Below are 16,703 nucleotides of genomic sequence, written 5' to 3' on the forward strand. Positions count from 1 at the left end.
ACAAAAATATTTTCCTTGTTCAAAGTGTCGCTCTACATTTCCCATTCGATAAAAGTTTAGAAAAATGTCAAGTGTTGAATGCTTTTGATTAAATTATAAAAATTGCGTAACTTCTGACGCCCATGGACCTCTTGTGTTGAATTCCTAGCATGCATTTACAAACTCGTAAAAAAATGGCTGGAAGATGAAAGTTGCATCAGAGAATTCACTGAGTCGATCGTAATTACATGTACATGTATAAATACTTAAATTCTGGGTTTTTCATATATAAAAAATTGACTTCCTGATATCAGAAAACCATTTTCTATTATAAAAAAAAAAAAGAATTTCTAATACCAAACACGAATTTTGATATGCAAGAATTCAATTTTTGATATCAGTAAATTGACAATTATTTTTACAATTCTTGACATCTTTTGAGGGCCCATAGTAAGTACATGCAGCTATACTGTCTTATATGTTTTTAGTTTTATTTGTTTGTTTGGTTTTTTTCTTTCTTTCTTTTTTTTTTGGGGGGGGGGGGTCTGGTTTAATCCCGGGCTCGATGTTCACCGTTTTTCTGCTAAAGCTATTTATAGAAACAGGAAGATCCGCGGTCGTGAAGAGACGTGAATTGAAATGGAAAGTACATTTAGCTCTAGACGATAATATTAGGGAGTTCCTTGAAAAAAAGAGTGAAGATGGCAACCGAAGAGACTCAATTTGAACTCGGTGACACTATAGGAGAAGGAGCTTTCGGCAAAGTATACGAGTGCTTTGACAGAAGCGATGATGACAAGAAGGTGTGTTGCCTAGTGCGATATTATTAATTGTTAAAAATACATTTGAAGGATTTACATCGAATATTTTTATTCCATTCTAGATAAACTGAATTCTGAAATCAAAAGCTAGAAAGTATAATACGATTAAAATTTGTAATTTCTGCAAGAATGATAAAAATGTTGAAATTATTGTGTTGTGTATCGATTTCCTAGTTTCGGTTTGCATATATCTTCGCAGTGTGTATTGTCCTTAGTCAAGAAGTATACACTGTCTATGTTTAGTATTAACACTACCTAAAAAATACAGTTGGTCAAGACACACCCTTTTTTTTTGCTTCATGAAACTAGTAAAAGCTGAAAAATCGGTTTATATTGTGCTTATTTTTTGCAATTTAGTCCCTTGACCTTCATTCCAGTGATATTAATCATTTAGCCTAATGATCATAAAGGCATAGTACCTTACAAGAAAATTGTTGACATAAAATGATCTTGGTGCACAAAAGACATTTTTTATATGCATAGATCTATTCAAAGAACATAGAAATTGATTTTATACAGACTATATTAACATAGTAAAATTTTAATAATGACAGTGTGACATTGTTGCTGTGAATCAGACTTAATTTTTTTTTTTCAGTATGCCATGAAAATGATAGATCTGAGAAAGTCATCAGACGATGAACGTGACTTGGCAGAAAAAGAGGCCAGATTGTTGACAAATCTGCAGCATGAATTTATACTGCATGCTGTGACCTCATTCCAGAATCAGGGGGCACTGTGTATAGTGACAGAATTCTGTGACCAGGGGGATCTAGCACAGTTCCTGGAGAGTAGAAATGGGGCGTCGCTAGATGAGCAACGGATAGTTGAATGGTTTAGACAAATCTGCAGCGCTTTAGAGGTAAACAGTTCGTAATATGTACATTTACTCATATATTGATCATATCAATACAGTGATTATATCATTAATTATCAATTTTTCCCTTACCCAGTATTTGCATGGAAGACACGTCCTTCACAGGGACATGAAGACTCAAAATGTATTCCTGACTGGTGCAGAAATGACAGCTAAGTTGGGAGATCTTGGGCTGGCTAAGTATGTAAAATTAGATATCACAGAAGTTTATAATAAGTCTGAAACATTTGTCAATTATTTAATCATTTGACAGACCAGTTTTCATCTGCAGCGATCAAAATCTGTTTCAGAGTGTTGGAGAAACCCACACAGAAAGCTGTCACTTTTTGTGGTAGTCCGTACTACATGAGTCCTGAAATATTTGCTTGTAAACCTTATGACTCTAAGGTAAGCATATTTTTAACATTATTAAAAATCCTGAAATCCGACATCTAAAACAAATAATTGTATAATATTCATGGGATAGAATTCTGTGTTTTATTATAATAATTTATCAAAGCTTTCAGGTCAATGCTATTGTTGCAGAAAGAAATATTTTTACCAATGTTAAAGATTAAATTTTGCAAAACTTCATTTACATGTATCATACAATTTGTAAAAAAAAATTCTTTCAAACAAACAATTCCACATTTAGAGTACTACACACAAATATTTGGGATAAGTTTTTACATTGTTGATCAATTTAAGATATTTTTAAGATGGCAGTGAAGGAACCCACTGGTTTTTACTCTTATCTCATATTACACATAAATATGAATTAGCCTAATAGGTGTAAGGCCATTTTACTACCCTACTTAATAGACATAAAGACCTGGGGATGTTTTATCTTGGTGTATGATCAAAGCATAGACTTGACCTGTGGCAGTTATCCATAATGCTATCTAACTATATAAACTATATAAATACATTATGTATTGAAACCAATGACAACATGATTTTTCATTGAATTCTTACAAAATTAATGTCCATGTTATCCATTTAAGATTTTTAGCACTGTGGACATTTTCATAAACCATGATTAAACATTGGTGAGGCTTTTAATTACCAATCATTTACATGACTATGGAATATTAAGAGTTCCAATTGTCTGTATTCTTATCTATGACCATTATATCTGAGAATATTCTGTTATTTCCTGGAAAGGTGCATTTAAGAAAAATATAGCATCATGCATAAGCATTATAGACTGATGCATAAAAAATGAGGTTTTATCAAATCTGTTTTATTTTATAGTCAGAAGTTTTCCCTTTGTGTTTTTGTGATTATCCTGATATATATGTATACATATATCACATATTACATTATATGAGCAGTATAAAAGTGGACCTTCAGCATATTCATGCATATGAAACCTTCAGTAATACATGTTAGTGAAAATGTCCTTCAACATGTTCAATTAACAGTCGTATCAAAAATGTTTTACAGGGTTGTCTCTAAGACATAAGTAATTATAATGACCTAATTACCTGGCTATTATTGCAGTTCAACACAATGTAGCTATAAACAAGACCCCCAGACCCCCCTTCTACTTTTTTATTTCTTCCTTCTACTTCAATTTTTAGAGACAACCCTGCTGTCTTTAAAGATTTTTTAATACATGTATAGTGAAGTTGTCCTTCAATTAACAATTACATCTTAACAAAATGATTGTATTGACAGTATCACAGTATTATAACAATAATGCTTCATGTTCTCTATTTACTACATGTAACTGTGATCAGATGGTGAGATTGTAAAAGTAATTGTATTTGATGATATTTCTGACTTCATTAAAAAGTAGAATCTTATTTTCGATTATTTTTATAAGCTCAAGAAAAAAATTAACAGACAAAAATTGGGGTTTTTTTATGCAGAGTGACATCTGGGCAATGGGAGTGTGTGTGTACGAGATGGCCACCCTGGAACGACCCTTTGATGCCACGCTGATGCAGCAGCTGGTGTTTAAAATTGTTCATGGTCAGGTGAGCTAGATCCTGATCCTCAAATTCATCTAAATGTTATATTATTTTTCTTGTAGATTGTTTTATTTACGATAAGTTTGACCAAAAGATATATAATTGTGTTAGCCTCAGAGTTCTTAAGAAACTAAACATTAATTACTAGCCTAAGGTTGTTTTTTACCTTTTGCTCTTATTACACTTCATGAATTTGAAAATAAGAATTTTTTAATAAATTTCATCAGTGTGCTGTCAGCATTATGTGTATAGTTCTCACTAACTAAGAATATTTTATTGATATATAGTTACCCCCGATGCCCAAGGATAAGTACAGTTCACAGCTGATCAAGATCATGGAGAGAATGATGTGTCGGGAAACGGACAAGAGACCCTCAGCAACAGAGCTTCTGCAAGATGTCCTCTTCGAGAAGCATAAATCTCCTCAAGTAAGACAATACAGAAATTATCAAACATCAAATTTAGTTCTGCATTATAGTTTAACAATGGCTTTTTTTGCTTCAGAGTGATATAATTTTACATAATTCAAAAATTTTTTGGTAAAAATCTCTTTGAACATTGAGACCTCAAACAAAATTTATAATTTATAATTTTCACCTACTATGAGGTGTCACTGCTTGCAAATAATTGGAGGAAACATTAGATAGAACAAGAAAAGTTCCTTTCATTGGATATAAATGTGTATTTACCTGCATTTGTCTTAGATTTTAACAATGAACAAAGATTCGATGACTTGATCTTTGGTATCACATGGTTTACTTGATTCTGTAGGCACCACCTTCGTTACCAGATAAGAAGGGAGCCTTGGGCATGAAGTCAATGCGAGGGAACTCCATTCTTATTAGTAAACTAAATCAGTCTAAAGGAGACAAGTTTAATATGAGCAATATCATGGAAACCCTCAGTGAAAAAATCAGCCAGAAGAAGAAGAAAAAAACCAAGGCTGCCAATCCAGATGGATTCAGCTCCATCATCAACACAGCTAGTGTGCACAGTAAATTTCTCAATTCTACCTATGAAGACGGGAACAAGACAATCACAGACAAGACAATGAAAAAAGGCCTGCACGAAAAAGGGAAGTTCTGCAAGAACCCGGGCGCTAGATCTGTAGCCAGTGCTTCAGACATTAGCCTTGAAGAGGATGATCTAGAGAGTACAATGAAGGCAGACGATGAGGCTCGGGCAGCCCTGCCCCCACCGCCAGACCCCCTCCAGATGATGAACCTGGTGGTCAGGACTCTCACACAGGTGTTTCCCAAGGTGAAGTATTATCTACAAGTTCTCGATCCTGGTCTTTCCTTGTCTAACATAATGATAGATCTCAACAGGAAAAAAAGAAGTTTGGACAAACAAATTATAAGACCTTAAAAAAGCAAGTTCTTTGTAAAATGTATTCAAATAATAGAAGTACATGTACTACAATCAACCACAGCCAATATTTTATTACATCATGTTCCTTAAACATGTTTTAAAAATGTAGATATTATGTGGTGGTTTAATTGGTGACATAGTGAAAACATTCAGCCTACTTTCACTTTCACTTTGTAGGGAGGCGGGGCATCAGGTGGGGAGATTAGTATACCAGGTAAGTCTCTTGTTGTACCAATAATGAAATGAAATTCATAAGATAATATCATAATTTGACAGGGAAAGATATTAACTGAATACACATATACTAAGATACGACCGTAATTATTATTATTTCAGATTCTACAAGAAGTGACCCAGAGGCCATGTTGCTGCATCAAATAGAACAGCTACAGAAGTAGGTATCATTTCTCTCACAGATGTCTCAATTCCAAATACCGGGTATTGTAAATAATGTGGGATATGGGCTTTAATGGGCAGTGGCCAGATGGAAGTGTGAAAATGCTATATAGCTCTTCAATACTATGTTCTAAAAAAAAATCTAAGAAGTTAAGAAATATGACGTCTTTTTGGGCAGCTACAAGGCGTCTATATAATCAACACCATTTCCTTGTACTTCAGGCACTGTTGCCAGGTTCTAGGGTACCAACTGTTTGCCAATGCCTATGATGTTCTGGATCAGACGGACGACAACATGCAGCTTGAGGTAACTCACATTTCCTCTGTTTCTGACCTCTCAGCTTTCTCTCTTACAGATATTGTGCTCACTGTATAGGGCTACCTGCACTGCAGGAGTCCTATGCTATACTTGAGAGTCGAGTTGAAGATGTCGAGCTAGAGGTGAGGGGGTTGTCTATTTACCCTGCATTGCACAGACTTTTGTCACAAATTTTGCCGTATTTTCATAAACCTTTGACCTTGATTAATACGACTTCTAGTATGTGCTTAAACCATTGCAGTGCATACTGTAGATTCCTAATGTAGACACTAAAAATTGATGAATTCTTAAAGTTTTGTGACAACACTCACTAAATGAAAAACTTCACTTTTTACATTATTTTACATGAATTCATAAAAGCATTTGGTCGCCATATTAGTTTCAATCGCTCCTCTACTGCCACTGGGGTATATATACCGGTTGAGAAAGTTACGGTCAGTTGCTTTCCAATCGAGGCATTCGCGTTGCACGGACTTCTAAATGCATGAACTACACATTGTAGTAATAAAGAATAAAGAAAACAACAATCAATGAAATACAAAATATATTTATTCTTTGAAAAATTGTCCAAGGTATCTGTATTATTTTGCACAGACAGTGCTGTTTTACTTCGCATGCACATCGAACACGTGTGTCGTTCATACAGAGTGCATAACGTCTGCATCTTCTTGAAAACCCCGGCGACACTACATCCAACACAGTAGCTAAATGATAGTAAATCCAAGAAAGTAACAACGTTTCAATCCGTTCCTACAAAAACGCTCCATTTCTAAAATCAATGCGATAATTTACATTGCTCGATCTGCCACAGTGTGTGGTTCGCGCATGTGTGATGTTATAACATACACAGGAAAACGGTCTACAATTATCGAGGAATTTTCGAAGTATCTGCGCCTGGATTTCACTCTGTCTTATTTCATCATTTATTGGATATATCTTGCCAGTGCAGTAGTTGTCATATTATTTTTTGTTCAAAACGCGTTTTTACAAGTCTTTTCGTCCAAGGTAACGTGTTCGGGTGTATGAAATTCCTGAATGCGGTGAAGCATGAATAGTGCTCTTGGCCTTATATAGGGGGTGTGTAGCGATGAGCAGAACAATAGAAATCAACAACTAATATGGTGGTAGTCGGAGATAAAAGGGAAATAATGCGTATTTATGAATTCATGTCAGCTTTAAGGTTTATTTGCATATATTGGTAAACATAACATACTGCAGAATTAATAGACAACATTTATGGATTGTGCATGTCTATTAAATCATTTTTTCAAATACTCAAGTTTTTCTTGGGTTTAGCAATGAGGGTACCCTCCCCTCTTTCTGCAACAACCTCCATCCAACAATGAACCCAAATACATCCATTTTACCCCCAAAACAATTATAAAACAATAAACAGGTACAGCATTGGAAGTGTCTCTTGATTGACTTTTAGTTTATGTGGCAAGTACCTGTGCATGTTTTGATTGAAAGAAACAATTGCCAGTCTATCAAATTTACTGTACATGTAATAGAGTATTAAAATATAGTAAGAATACATGCATAATTACATTATACATGTAAGTTGCTTGGTGCTCTTTAAGAATTTTGCATATGCTTTTGCTAGTCACTAGAGTACATCTTTTGAAAAAAATGATAATTAAAATAAATATTTTTCAGCACATATTGATTTTTTTAGCGACTGATATCATGATACTGTTTTATTTAAAATTATAATAATATATGTAATAGATAGAGGATATCTAAATTGTGTGATTTTATATTTGCTTTATCCAACGAGTTGAAATGGTGTATATATTCGCGAGGCTTGCCAAGCGAATATAACCATTTCAACGAGTTGGATAAAGCAAATATAAAATCACACAATTATAGATGTTCCATATATCTCATACAATTTGATTTATATTATGAAGCTTCTGAGACAGTCCCTTAAACTCCTCTCACACCAGACCTGCGTCCTCACGGCGATCCCGCTGCATCCTTAAATAATGTAAAACGCCAAGGTAAACGCAGTAGAGTCTCCTACAACGCAGTAACAACGCAACGGCATCTTCATCAATCGCAGTAGGATCGCCTCGAACATTTTAGAACGCCATGTGACGGCGCGCACTTGGAACATGCACAAAGTACGTGCCATGGCTCTGCGTTCTGATAAACACGCCGTAGAAGCATAGTGAGGTCGTCATGACAGCGCCATATGATCTCCAACACTGCCAAGAGAGCTCAGTCGGTGCACTCAAGGAACGCAGCTAATCGCAGTGTAGACACAGTGATAGGTCAATTGCGCTTGCACGGAGACCTCAAGGAGTCCTTTGGGATTTCACTGCATTTCTATCGCGCTCTCACTGCGCATCCACAGCGTTTGAACAAGTTGTTTTTCATTTGGCTGCGTTCATACAACGACCCCAAAGAGCTGTTGCTGCGTTCATCGCGCTCTCGTGACGTTTCTTCTGCGTTTCTACCGCGCTCCCACGGTGTTTCTAGTGTGTTGTCATTAAGACCACGAAAACTCGAACAATGGCTGTTGTACAATAGCAAGCGATGTAATTATTATCAAACTGGATGTAGGTGACTATGTAAAAAGTAGCATTTGCTAATATTCCAACACCTATCAATGGACGTAGATGGAATTCATGCCATTTGGTTCTGATGTTTTCACATCTTTTCTATGTTTTCTAACAACTAATAACGGATCTTTTTTGTAGACCTAACTACTAAGAGTTTTGTCCTAGTCCTTCACAAATTGGTTTGAAGTAGTTATGTTTCAATTACAATGTACCTTTTCATAAAATCAAAACAATTTTTTAATCATTTCTTTACTAGTCATAAATTCTTGTTTGTTTCCCATATAAATGAATATTAACCTACCAAGAAGTAAAGAACGTTTTGTGCATGCAGTCAGTGCGCAGAGCACGCGGTGGACGCGCGGTAAAAACTCAACAAGAGCGCAGTTAATCGCCAAGTAGAACTCCATGGAAATGCAGTTACATGCCGTTGGAGCTCCGTAAGAACGCCTCTTGTTAAATTTTCAAATAAAACTGTACATTTTTTAAAAATTTTCCTTGCTATCGTACGGCGATTCCATGAATTTTACAACGCCATGAACACGCCGTGGGGACGCAGCTTGGTTTGACAGGGCCTTTATATGACCCGAATTGAGTTTTTTCAAAGATTAAGAACGATGATGCAACGTTGTGTTACGCGGTTATTGTGACCTTGCACAATACAATTTAGTGCGTCATTTCTGAGATAAATCTAACTGTTTTGATGTAAAGTTTCACTAAAGTAAATCTTGAAATAATTTTTCAGCTCTAAATAATTTTTCTTAGAGCTTATTCACTTGATGAAATGGAAATGCACTGATCAGAAGACTTGAATAATCAAGTTTGTTGACATACACAAAGTTGGGAATGCTCGTTAGTTTGAATTGACTCGCACGAGGAACAGTTGTTGACGTTTTATAAAACAAACACTAGCCTAATGATTTGAAATTGAAAATAGTGAATAAGGATGCTTGAATAAGGTGGAATAAAAGTCTTACAAAACATTATTTCGGTAATTTCTTGTATATATGAACACAACCTTCATCGCATCGTCAGGATGAACTCCTTGATAGTTAACGTAATTTGCAGTTTTATAAACTACACAAAGCAAATTAAAAGTTGAAAGGGGGTTAAACTTATAAATAAAGTCTTGACAAACAAGTAAAAAAGGGTCTTATGGTTACGGTTATGTATAGTGCTTTGCAAAAGAGTGGAGGGGGAGGGTGCCAAGCCCCCCCCCCCCCCCCCCCCCCCCCCCGCCCCCCCCCCCCCCCCCCCCCCCAGTCCGACGCCTGTGCTACGGAGTAATGTGTTTTCCTTCATATTTGTAATTTAAATCTTTGACAAAATCCATATACAGTAATATCAATTTTTGTAGTAGATGTAGTTATGTTGAAGGTTCTAGCAAATCTTCAAAAATAGGTCATTGAAGCGAGAGGCTGTGTCAAAAATAGTTTGGACAGGAAGTATTTGATAAATTAAAGCATCAGCCTTTTGATATAGCAAAGGTTTATCATACGAGTAATATACACCACACGTATGAGATAAAATAAGATTTATAAAGATTTTATTACCGCTACACTCCTATCATTGCCTGTCAGTACAGGAACTAAAGGCAGGGTACTAAAGTACTGATGCATGTGTTCTAGTGATATCAGAAATGGCATAATCCTTTACATGTTTTATGTTAGTTGGATAATTAAATGTCACTGACAGCACATACATTATTTTTTTTAAGATCATGATTATGATATAAAACACTCTTTAGTTGATTTAAACAAAACAAAACAAGGAAAAATGTAAATAGTTCAGAAATCAGGACAAAGTTGCCAATATGTAGTATATACGTTCACAATGAGGTGCCAATATGTAGTATGTATATTCACAATGATAATAGGATAAATTGATGGTTTTATCAAGAGGGGCATACTTAATAACGACAGACTGGCATTGTGGCATACCACCGCTATGTCATATATATATTGACCTATTTATTAAAAAAGTGGCTTACATACTTATGATTTGAGAAAAACATTTGTGTGAATACTGTAGTGTATATAGAAACATGTACAACAGTTTCTTCGTTTTATTTAGAAGTTTCCTACATCCTGTAACTGTTTCCTTTGCCTGGAGTGAAATTGTATTGGGTTGTCAGGGGGAAATAGAGACAAACTCAGTTATTTATGTCATGCCATCCCAGCTGCTCTAGTCTGGAGATAAAAATTTAACTTAGTTATAGGAACTCTGTACCTAAACTCCATTCTCTCAAATTTCATTCTCATACCTAAAATTCAATCGTAAGTAAAAGCGTAAATATGGGAAGAAGTATTTGTATTCCACGCACATGCAGTATGAGCAAAGAATTTAAACTCAGTCTGCTTTATATATATACACAATGTAACCTCCAAGTCATGTGTTGCTTATCACTGGTAATGGAGCATTGCCAAGTGTAATCATGAGTTCCACTTATTTCCATACTTTTTCCATTCTTTACATTTTGTGGGATACATTGAGTGTACTTAGTCTCCATGAAATCCAAAAATGATACACATTATCCACTCCAGTTTCCTTCCATTATCTATTTTTGTTTATGATTATTAAGTTTCTCAATGAGAGGCACTTTATTAATTTATAGTGCAGGAAGAATGATGGTTCATTATGTCAAACAAAAAATGCTTATTTGATTCTATATGAAAATATCATGAAGTTTTGGATTTTGTTTTATCAATTCATCTAATTTCATTTCTTTTTTCTGACTATCATTTTTTAAAACATTTTTGAATTTACTATTCGGAAGGCTCATATTATAAGTCTGTGTGTACTTTGCTCATATTTTCCTCATACATGTATATTCCCATAAAATAATCATGCAGTTGCCGTTTAGCTCTAATTGTATCCTGTTGCTTGCATGGAATATGCAGATCATTTTCATGGACTCCAGAAAGAACTCCTCATATTTTGATATTAATTACATGTAATTCCAGTTTAAGTTTCCTTTCAAATTGATATATGATATGCATAAATGTATGTTATTTTCAATACAATATATTGTGTTTTATTATGTGCAGTGTATATTGATATCTGGAAGGATTTATGATTTTTTTTCTTTCTGATGTATAATGAAACCTTTTCACCACCAATCTTGATAAACTTAATTGTTCAGACCTACCCTCTCTTTCTCAGATTCAGACATATAATTAAATATAGCCGCTCTTAGACAATAACATTCATATATATTTGACATTTCAGGAGAAGCTCATACGTCTCCTGTCCCCCGAGAAGTTTGCAGTTGTCGGAGTACAGCTGTTCTATTGCAAGAATTTCGAGTACAATCTGCAGAAGCTAAAGGATGGCAGAGGACACTCAACCGCGTAAATAAGCCATTTGATTGGCTGGGTGTTTTATCTAGATATAACATTGAGTGAATGATGTACCAGGTTAACTGACTTTGAAAATTTATATAATTGTGTTTCTTTTAACGAAAGTCTTTGTTTTGTTTTGTATTTATTCATGTTTCTTTGTACAACGACTAATTTCACATAGTAACTAGGTTATCATTGATGCTGGTTTTTTGCACATTGTGCTGTAAAAGATGCTGGTTGATAAAGCCAATAGATATAATTCTTGGGCTAACAGGTAGTTTGGTGTACATACATGTAACTGTATAGTATTATATACCAGTATATATTTACCTGTATGTGAATATATATGTGACTATGACCTGATGTTCTTGCTGTCTATACATGACACATGTAAATATTTTATCTATGAACATTGAAATTGTTGACGAGTTTCTTTTTAACAATATTGTGTTGTTTCATTTGTATGTTACAATTATCCTAGTCTAGAAAATCATATCTTGTTGAATTGATAAATCTAAAAATGATAATTATAAAACTATACATGCACAGTGTATGTGACAAGAAAAGCTTGGAAGTCTCAGCAAGACTTGGTATGTTACTTGTACTGTTTATTATTTACATGTACAAGTTGATAGATGTTGTACATATGAGTTTCCAGGATAGCATTTTTGTCCCAAAGTTTGTTTATTCACAATATTATGAACTTCCTTGTAACAAAGAAAATGCTTTGTCTTGTGCCTTTTTTAAAACAAAAGAGAAAATGAGATATCAATTTTACTATCCACTTAGTATTGCAAACAATGTCCCTTGAAATTGGTTGAGATTGTGCCTTACTAGAAGGCTTGCTGTATTGGTTAATGAATTATTTCCAATGTATGTTTTTCATGTTTGCATGATATCTAGACTGATATTTGCCTGCTTTTAGAAATGTTATCAGAAAAAACATATTAAGATTATTTGTGATCTGTAATTTTTTTTTGGAATATAGATAAATGTATATATGCTGTGCAACTCATGTTAGATTTATATATGATAATCATATATGACTAAATGTTTGGTTTATTGAATGAAAATAAAATGTTGATTCTAGTAGGTTAAAGTAATCAAAATGTTGTAACTCGCTCATCCTTTTTACAGTTGTGACCCTGTATTCCCAGTGAAGTTAATACCACCCTATACTGTGCATGTATCCGTAGTGTCAGTTTTTGATTTGATGGATAGTCTGTTTAAACGAACCATAGCGCATTTGGTAGGCAATTTCAGGTACATAATACATAATATGTAGTAGTGATCTCTGAAATGCATGTATATACAGTCATTTTAAACAAATATTATCAAAACCGATTTGGTTTGACTTTTCCTATAGCGTCACGATCATTTCTGTCAGCTACGTCATGCATAAATTATACACGCCGCCGGTGTGAAAACTATGATTGGTTAACTCCTATTTTTAGGCCGAGTTATCAGTATACGCTTATGCAATGCCAGAGCTGAAGGATTTCTCAGAACAGTTTATTTCCCCCCAATATTATTCATTCAAAATCGACTATCCCGTATGTTTAAATTCTGTGCTAAACTCTCTCTCTCTCTCTCTCTCTCTCTCTCTCTGTGTAAGCTACGGTCCAGAGTACGGCGTTATAAAAAATATAATATTTAAAAGTTGCATGTGCTAAGCGTTCATTTCATGTAAATACCGTAAAATGTATTACCTACTAACTTGCCAGTCAAAGTGATAGGTATGAATTCCTCGATTTCTACACCTTTCGATCGGCAATCGACAGTCAATAAAAGTATTGAACGATGGTGTGAAAGAACGAGACGGAAGTGGAGAGTGCAAGGAGGTTTGTACATGTGCGTCTTCATTAGGCAAGTGTCCGATTCGTTTCTCTTCTGTTGCCCTATCACTTTCGGTGTAAATATATATACTAGAATATCCACAAACCATTTACTGCAGATTTCTTTATTTTACCTGTCTCGGAACCCCCGATCACCCGCTCCATACATGAACACTGGTTTGTTTACATACATAAAAAATACAGTTCTTGATCCGCTTTCCGAGTACGGTTAAAGGTTGTTTAATATGAGAAAGTTTGGGGCGGGTACAGCTACAATTATTAACAGTAGTAAACTAAATGAAGAATTATTTAAATGGATTATTTGCACAAAATGTGGTATGGTATGATGTAAATATTTTTAAAAAATAGTGTTATTTTTATAAGTGGCAAATTGCCGTAAAGTTTTTTTGTACATGTAAGTATTGTATGCACTGTAGCTTTATATTTTCTAACCCAAAATTTATACACAGAGCTACAGCTATATATGTTATGTACCGTATGTATTGTTTTATCACAAGTGTACACTTTCGAAAAATAGCCCAATTTCGACAGTCACGAGTACCCATGTGAATTTTTCATTCTCTGATATGTTGTTGTTCTGTCCGTGCATAATTTAGTCTTAGTTAACCAGCAGCCAATCAGCGGTAAGCTGAAAAAACTGTGGTTAAGGTGAGGGTATTGTTTATGTATGACGTAGCTGAAAAAGTTGAACGCGACGCGATCGGAAAAGTCAAACCAAATCGGTTTTAGTAATAATCTGTGCTGTTGAATATATATTGAATTTGAAGTTTATAAATACATTGGCAAAAAGTCATCACAAATAAAATTTGAAAATTATCCGATGTTTTTAGTTCGATTTATGAAAGTTAAGACTGAGGTACCCTAACATTTTCTTAAAAGAAAAAGAGCTATTGAAGCTTTCCTTTAGTTAGTTTCAGGATGATGAGTTGAAATATGGTAGTAAAACAAACATTCGCATGGCACGAGAAATGACAGATCTCTATATTTCCAATTAATGTAGTTTATATCTAGCCACACCCAATTGTACCCTACCCCCCTTCCTTTTCAAAAGAAAAACGAAAATGGAGGTTAAAATCCTCAACAATCAGAAGGAAACTTTGTATTAAAAAAATCTACATGTACCACATTGGATTGTATACAAAAATGTGCAATTGATTTTATCAACCATCTTAATTTCTTATAATTGTCCTGTCAAATACATGCATCATAACAGCTAGAGGTAGTGGTGGGACAATATTGAATAAAAAAAAACCCAAGCAACCTCATGAAATGATGCGGCTTAATTTTTGCAATCGTTGTCAATAATTTTAAAGCATTCTTCCTTAATGTCCTGCGTGTATAACCAACAAATTGAAGCTTTAGAATTTTCATATATATATATATATATATATATATATATATATATATATATATATATATATATATATATATATATATATATATATATATATAAAGATATTTTTCTTTACAATACAACGTATTACTTCATATTTAATTTATGCTAAACGCATTTTACTTTCGATATAAATTTTTACTTCTGTTGTTACATGTGTATATTTACATCTACCAAGTATTATCCCCTCTATTTCTTATGGAAACTTATAGTTAATTCATAGCTCTATGGAAACAGCCAGATTTAAATCTACACGCCCCGTTTATTGATTGGTCGAAATCTAAAGCGGCTGAAACTGACAAGAGAGTAACAGCTAGACCAAACTTGACACGCCCTGTTTATCGACTGGTCGAGACCTACAACTACCTAGGAAAAATCACGGACTGCACGAAATAATCATGACGACGTCAGACTCAAAGTCTCACAGGAGACAATTTGGCTGTTTCTTTTAGTTAACGTAGTACTTACGTACATGTACATTAACAGTAATTTAGTGAATTTTACTTACTTTTCATAATCAATTTATCAATTGGCTAAAAGAAAGATGTTAATATAAACAATAAAATGCTTTCTTTGATGATTCATTCGGGTAATGAAGGTAGCGATCATTGCAGAAAAAATTTACATAGTTAATTAATTGATTAAAATGCGATTGTTTTTGGCGTAATACTAATATTCACAGGATAACGTTTCAATACTTATAATACATTGAAAACCTGGACAAAGAAGAAAAATAAAGATTTTGGAGAAAAGCTGTATTTCCAATTTTTTAATGACCTGGAATGTTGTCCTTTATTGATGACTACTGTACAATAAAACATGTACGATAAATAACAGTTTGGGATGACATTTCGCATGCAGATGAGCAAAAACTGTTCTTTTACAGAATGGTCATTTTCCCGTTTTGCGAACAAAATATATAATTTTTACGTCAATTTGTATTGTCTCATACCCCCTTCAATATATTTCACCGTTCGACTTTATTTTATTTTAGCCAAATGAGAGAAAAATAGTCCACGCTGGCACCTCAGTTTGGCGTCATTTGAAGATATGGGTTATATATGCATGTATAGTACAAAATCGATATGTAGTGTTATATGTATCACAGGTAAAGACACTGGAAAATGTAAATATATAAAATGACAATGTGTCAGTGAAGTTTCTTGGATATTTCCCGTTTCAACTGCATCTTTTACAGGTATGTGTATTTTTTTAAATCGTCCAAATGTGCAGCATGAATATTTTGGGATCGACAGACTATAGTCCCAATTTATAATCGAAAAAACAAACCAGGCAACGTCTAGAGCTCTCTAGTTGGATCATATGTAGATCATATGTATATAGTTGCAGGAATTAACAACTGCCAAGTACTGCAAACGTAAACAATTAAAATTGCATTGCTAAATTAAATGCTAGTTTCACTAAGTACCGGGTATTTTAATGTTTAATTTATTTTAATCTTGAATGTCGTCAATGGTTTCAAAGTTTATTTGTTGCAGAACGTCTGACCCATCTGATTGGTTGTAATTTAAGCATTATCCATATGTATAGATGAAGAGAGGTCATGTCACAAATTCGTTTAATTTCTAGATCGGCTCGAGCTTTATCCCCGCCATAGCTGTACATGTTACTCTCATACGAGTAGAAAATTCGTACTCTAAATCATCATTACTTGTAAATATGGATTTTAGGGACCAGCATTTTTAAATGATTTAAAAAAGCTGTTTATGATAAATTTTAAACTTCTGCGAAAATGAAAAAAAGTGGAGATTTACATTTTTTTTACACGAAAAATAAATTCCAAATTTTACAGGTGATGTTGGTTGTCTGGTGT

General features: G+C 34.1%; 1 protein-coding gene across 1 annotated transcript; it reads left to right on the forward strand.

Annotated features, from left to right (window-relative positions):
- The first annotated feature begins 568 nt into the window (after positions 1–568).
- Positions 569–12,733, forward strand: LOC105349215 (serine/threonine-protein kinase Nek3). The gene is made up of 11 exons (XM_034449462.2): positions 569–782; positions 1,399–1,662; positions 1,754–1,857; positions 1,968–2,064; positions 3,531–3,638; positions 3,920–4,060; positions 4,404–4,892; positions 5,181–5,217; positions 5,340–5,397; positions 5,622–5,706; positions 11,508–12,733. The coding sequence occupies exons 1-11, from the start codon at positions 681–683 to the stop codon at positions 11,631–11,633; spliced, it is 1,611 nt and encodes a 536-aa protein (XP_034305353.2). The 5' UTR covers positions 569–680; the 3' UTR covers positions 11,634–12,733.
- Positions 12,734–16,703: the final 3,970 nt, after the last annotated feature.

This window comes from Magallana gigas, chromosome 4 (assembly GCF_963853765.1).
Source record: "Magallana gigas chromosome 4, xbMagGiga1.1, whole genome shotgun sequence".
NCBI classification, from domain to species: Eukaryota; Metazoa; Mollusca; class Bivalvia; order Ostreida; family Ostreidae; genus Magallana; species Magallana gigas.